The 6,521-nt window shown below is 36.4% G+C and overlaps 1 protein-coding gene across 1 annotated transcript; it reads left to right on the top strand.

The window, feature by feature from the left end:
• Positions 1–2,932: 2,932 nt before the first annotated feature.
• LOC110867662 (protein CHAPERONE-LIKE PROTEIN OF POR1, chloroplastic) lies at positions 2,933–6,214 on the top strand. Its single transcript, XM_035975210.1, is given in 7 exon segments — positions 2,933–3,294; positions 3,622–3,804; positions 3,930–4,052; positions 4,127–4,203; positions 5,416–5,757; positions 5,760–5,838; positions 5,903–6,214. Coding segments are annotated over 4 exon segments (591 nt in total). The 5' UTR covers positions 2,933–3,294; positions 3,622–3,804; positions 3,930–4,052; positions 4,127–4,184; the 3' UTR covers positions 6,054–6,214.
• The last annotated feature ends 307 nt before the right edge of the window (positions 6,215–6,521 follow it).

Below are 6,521 nucleotides of genomic sequence, written 5' to 3'. Positions count from 1 at the left end.
CAGACCTGTAAGTATTTCACTCTAATCTTTGTACGTTTTTGTTCATTAATCGATTCTCCATCTTTCTATCTTTCAAAATCTGAATTTCACCCATGAAATCACCAAGATCTAGGTGTTCTCGAGTGATGTCATCATGGTGTTCTTGGTGTTCATCAAGAACTTCATGTTTTTGACTTCATTCAACCATGAATAAGCTAGATCTAACCGATTTCCACATCAATAACTTAAAATCTTCCCAAGATCTTAACATTTCACGGTGGAAAAGGATTGGGAGATGGGTTTTCATCTATCTTTCAACTCTTTTACACTCAAGCCGGTGAAAACGAGCTTGAACCGATTTATAAATCAATCTAAACAAACACAGAGTTCAAGATTCGGGTTCTACCAAGAGATTTACCGATCTCGGGTTGAATGTTAAACTTAGGTTCCAAACCGTCTCTGACCGAGTTTGGGTGATTCTTGCTCGAGTCAGTAGACTAAGTAAGAACTTCAGTTTTGTGGTTCAACTCGTAGTCAAAATATCTCCAAATCACACCAAGTAACGGGAATAACCAAGTGTTAGGTGATAAGTTAACCAAATCGAGAAGCTGGCCGAACGGCTAGGCTGTTCGATCGAACAGCCCAACCGAACGACTATGCCAGCCGATCGGTTAGGCTAACCGATCGACTAGCACTTAGACCCACCAACTCACGAAAGTGTAGTATTGACGAGGTACTGTTCGATCGACTACGCCACTCGATTGTAATCATTACTGCTCGGATCATGAGATACTATACTTTAAAAACACTTAGACTTTTCAAAGCATTGGAATGTCACCCGATCGAACATACCAACCGATCGAGTGACATACTTGAAAACAACAAAGTGCTAACCGATCGGTTGGGCTAACCGGTCGAACAGCAGTTCGATCGACCAACTTGAAAGGTAGTACAAACCATCATACACAAACACCTCCTTCACATCAAAGGAAGAAACAATCCACTTGAAGGAACCAGCCGATCGAGCCAGCCAGCCGATCGAATGGATGTTCGAACGGACTTTCAAACCAATCGAACAGCCCACTCGATCGAACTGTTGTCCGATCGATTGGTCTATCCGATCCAGTTTCCTTTGTTTACTTTTTCCGCGTTACTCATCGTTGTGTTATCAAACTATTCAGGCTAACCTATTCTCAGTGCTCCCTTCAATCCACAATCAATCACTGTGAGTATACTCGATCCCTTTTTGCTTTCTGCACTTTTGGGTGTTACATACGTAATCTACCAAATTCACAAACAACTCAAACTATTTGAACGCTAACCTACTTGCATGTATTACTTGTCTAAATGATTGCTGTTTATTATGTTTACACGTGGAGTGCTATCTACCTGCTTTAGCAACGTAGTACTATAGTTTGGACTCAGCACCCGTTCACACGGGGGTTGCTAAGGACAATTACCTGCATGGATTACGGTGGTAATCATGTATTGCGAACTGTCTCGGACAGTCAACCCGAAGTCATTGGTATCGATGGTCCCATGTTGATAATTTACATGCATCGCTTGCCCTTGTGTACGTGCTTGGTTATGCGTAAACTATTCAAACTTTATATGTTATATCAAACTTGTGTACTCACCTTTACATTATATGTATTGACTTTTATTTTAACGTATGTGACAGGTGTTTAAGCTACTAGCGTGCTAGGGAAGCGAGGCAATAATAAACTTCTAGGAGCCTGTGACCTTAGGACAGTGTCCACGTACCTGTTCCAGGGCCATAATTATCTGTAGATCTTGCACTGGCACCTGTAGTCAGTAAGATCCACAGTAGTCGTCTAGAGGTCTTAAAACAATATTTACTTTTGGTTTGTAATAATTAAGAATCCGAGTTGTCGGAACAGTTCCCATATTGTTTAGTTGCTTTCTATGATAACTTGTTATTGTTTGGGACACGGTATGGGACGTGTTATATAACTGAATTGTATGATAGTTGTTGTGGAAACTTCTGAACAATCTGTTTCGCTCAGTGCCGCGCCCCGATGATTCCGCCATCGGTTGGGGTGTGACAGAGATTTTTAATTAAAAGCGTTCATGTGTAGATATATATTTTGCCTAAAATCATAACACAAGAACATATTTATGTTCTTGTGTTTAGTAGTCATTGCCTAACTTAAAGTCTTGATGCATTAAGTTAGGCAATGACTACTAAACACAAGAACATAAATAGGCAGGTGACCAGACAATGTCATGTACAATCATGTAAGCTAGATAACACCCATATTGTGTTAAAGTTTCATGAAACACACATGTTCTCTACGAAGTATATTGTTTTGGCTTTTGATGTGATCACCTAGGCCTTAATCTCCATGGATTAGTTTACGACACGTGCATCAGCCAACGTGGTGGGAATATTGGCATCATTAGTATTCACCTCGTGTGTAGATATATCAAAATTTATCTCCTCTTCAGCAGACACAACTGTCTGCATTTATCACAAAACATTAGAATGAAAAAAGAGAGAGCCAATATATTCAAGATAATCATGACATAATTATTTTTTATTTGAGTCGTAAACAGGAACATTATCTATATCTATACTACTATATTAAGAGAACTATGATTTCTATCCTTTTGGTAATTTTCCATTGTGTACACCTCTTCAAGCAACATGTACAAGTGAACCAAGCTATTTTAGAGGGGGTAAACTTGTCCATTCTTAAAAAATTTAAGACACTTTAGGGGCATTTTAGGGATTTTGGCACATGTGTAACTATAATATTAAATAATATTAATATGACATATGAAGAGTCTAGGTTAATTGATTAAATTTATTAAGAGTTAACATCATGCTTTTTTTCAATTAATAACAGAAACTCCAAACAGTTATACATTTGTATAATAATAATTCTAACCCATACTATATCTCTTGGCTAAAAAACCAACATAGTGTGGACATTCTTATTGGGCCAAACAAATTCAATCAAAGTTACCACTTTCGAACTCGAAGACATTCTTATTCCCAAAATTGTTTTTAGGTATTTTTACATTTTTCATCAATTTGACCCTTCTTCTTCCCTCTGTCTGACAGTAACTACCATCATCAATTGAAACAAACAGGGCAAATTGAACGCTTCATCTTTCCCTAACCCACCCTTTCATTCCCTTCCCCTCACCCCTCCAGACGGTACAAATACTTGGAACCCTATCACTTTTCTCTCACCATCTGGAACTCTAGCTTCCTCTCCAATTGGACCGGAGATGAAGAACAAATCGAAGGTGAACACCGATTTTGGAGAAACCCAAACCGATTTGCAGGTTTGTTCCTATTTGAGTTCTTCCCAATCTTCTTTCAGTTCTTGTTCATATATTGTTTTAACTTGTTTAACTTACTACTCATAGATAACACTTTCAATTTACACGCAACCAGTCCCTAATACCTCTTTAGTTGTCGACTTTTTAAAAGTTATTATTTCCTAACACGATGGACGTATGATCGGATCATAGATTAAACAACTTTTGTTTATCCATACATCCTTTTAAATCAGAATATTAACAAGTTTAATACTATCATATATTATTAGTTTAGAGCTTCAATTTAAAAGTTAATAATCTAAATTTTAAAAATAACCCACATCACATTAGGGGCTGCGAACACGAGCCAGTGTTCCTTTGCTCATTTACAAACCGAACTGAGCTAATCGTCTCGTTTTCAACCAAGGCAAAATCGAACAAGCGTGTTTTTGATCTGAGCATTTTTATAATTAAGCGTCGAGCAAGCTCTATAATAGGACTCGACTTTTGAACATCAATTGTATCTGCTGAAAGGTGTGTGTTTCTTTTGGAACTCTATCTAAAGTCATTTTTGTTTTTATACACTGTTCATCATTACGAAGAACGATTAAGGTATGATTTATTGTTACTTTTCTATTGGAATTATTGATGATGTGTAGGGTTGCTTGCATTTGAGCGGCATAGACATGATACACTGTTTGAAAAAGTAACTATAGACGAGATTGAGCGGGTTCAGCGTAGCAGTACCTTACTTGAGGGCAGAGATTAATGTCCTCCTAGAGGTATATACATTTAAATTATAAATTTGGTTATATTTACGACTTTACGAATTATGTGAAACTTAATACAATATCAGTAATTGTGTGCATATCAATGGGGAGGATGTTTATGCCATAAACTGAGTATTGCGTAGCATGGAGAGATGTTTTTATGGTATGTGATTTTTGACAGTGTTTGACTGGTAATTTTATGCTATGAGATGTTTATGCCATCCGGTAATCTTTACGTTTTGGAACTGAATATATGATTGTTTTGACTTGAGGCCACATTCGAGTTTGTAAACAACTTACGCATCTGATTATTTGATATAAATAACCATTTTGGACGATCAGCTTCATACTAATTACCACAAAACTAATTATGTAAGGGTAAACCTTAATTAAATAATTCTTTCTTTTAATTTGATCTTTAAGACCTTGGTATTATAAGACTGCACATCTGAGGCACGAGATGACTGAAAAGCCAACTCATGGCCCTCATGTACATGTGGGTCAAAAGAGGTCAAAGTTAAGAGTCTCGAGAAATGAGTGGTTTACACGAACACGAACGCAGGCATGTTCGTGTAACCGAACATGAACACAAATGTATAAGCGAACACATTTTTTGTTCATGTTCGTTCATTAAAAAATGAGCATGTTCATGTTCGTTTATTTTCGTTCGTTTAAAACCTAAACGAACAGTTCACGAATGTAAACAACATGGACAAAAAAATTATACTAGCATAACTTAATAAACATAATGGACACAAATGAACACAATTGACCATACATAAACGAGCATATAAATTATTGATTAATTACGATAAGTTCAATTCGAAAATCCACTTTTTATTACTAGGAAGCCCAATTACTAATAAGTTATTTTTAGAGTTAATTGACGGGACGGTCCCTGTGGTTTCACGTTTAGTCCCCACCTTTTGAAAATAGCAGATATGCTCCCTATGGTATGTTATTTTGTTACTCGGATAGTCCCCGGAGTAGATGTCAGTTAGTTTGGAAATAGCAGGTATGCTCCCTATGGTTTGTCATTTTGTTACTCGGATAGTCTGGGCAATTAACTCTTATTTTTATATAAGTGGTAGAAATCATCTTTAATGTTTATATTTTTATAACTGTAACTATTTATATATTTATTAAAATTTAAACGAACGTTCAAGAACATAATTGAACAAACAAAACGTGTGTTCACGTTCGCTTCTTTTAATTAAATGAACAAAAAAGTTTGTTCATGTTCGTTCGTTTATTTAATTTAATATCGGTCACTTATAAAATGCACGCTTCTATCTATAACGTGCAGTTCAGTTTCTTTACTGGTACTTTTAATCAAATCAGAACTCCACAATTCTGTTGCTTACTTTGAACGCAGTCATTTTTCCAAGAATCAACATAAACGATCCATACAAAAGCCTCGGTATCAGCAAGGAAGCTTCCGAAGACGAAATCCAAAGTGCTAGAACCTTCTTAGTCCAAAAATACGTGGGTCACAAACCAAGCGTCGAAGCAATTGAATCCACACACAACAAAATAATAATGCAAAAGTTGTACAAGAGGAAAAACCCCAAAATCAACTTGAAGAAAAAGATGAGGGAAGTAAGTCAGTCTCGTGTTGTACAAAGCGTCACAAGCAGATTTAGAACCCCGACTACCAACTTCATCGTCAAAACATCGGTTGCGTTTGTGGTACTTGCAGCTCTTACCGTCCTCTTTCCAAGGTTGCCATATCACTGTTTACCACTATATATTTTATATATGATCGGCTCAAGAGTAAACTCAAAGCTTTTCTTTACGGGTATGCTTCATACTTTGCGGTTTTGTTTTTTGTGTAGCAATTGTGTCCGACAGTTTTGTTGCAGGGTTGGAACCTTTATCGTGTCGTGGCTGTTGGGAACGTTCTTGATGCTGTCGGTTATTCCACCAGTACTGAAAGGGCCGAGGAGTTTGGAAGTGACAACATCGTTGGTAACATACACGCTTCTGTGGGTTTCTTCTACTTATCTTAAATAGAATCAATGCATTGTTACAAGTGAAGTCGAAATTCTCTTTATTTAAGAAAGTAGTCATTATGTTATAAAGGTCAAATTATAGAGTAATTTTTTGGCGTTATGATGTTGTATCAAGAGTTAGTTTTTCTCTTTTGTTCATTTATGTTAACTTGTTTGTGTTTATCTTTGTTTAGAATTAACGAAGAACAATAATACATAAATAGTTCATCTTCTTAATAATAATGAACATGAACACAAAAATTTGTTTGTTTAAGTAGAGCTCGAAATACATGCTTTGCCGTCTGTGTTAAACGGGTTGTGTTCAAATTCTTTTATCTTTCTTTGATGTCGTTATTGAGGTACACAATAGAAAATATACGAAACTTACATAAATTCATGTATTGAATATCAGTTGTGGTTCGTAATAGACGTAGTTGAATCAGTGGCGGATCCGGGAATGTTTTACACCAGGTTCCTTTTGATAGATTTT

The sequence above is a fragment of the Helianthus annuus genome, chromosome 7 (assembly GCF_002127325.2).
Source record: "Helianthus annuus cultivar XRQ/B chromosome 7, HanXRQr2.0-SUNRISE, whole genome shotgun sequence".
In the NCBI taxonomy this organism is placed as follows: Eukaryota; Viridiplantae; Streptophyta; class Magnoliopsida; order Asterales; family Asteraceae; genus Helianthus; species Helianthus annuus.
This window is presented reverse-complemented; position numbering and strand designations above follow the sequence as displayed.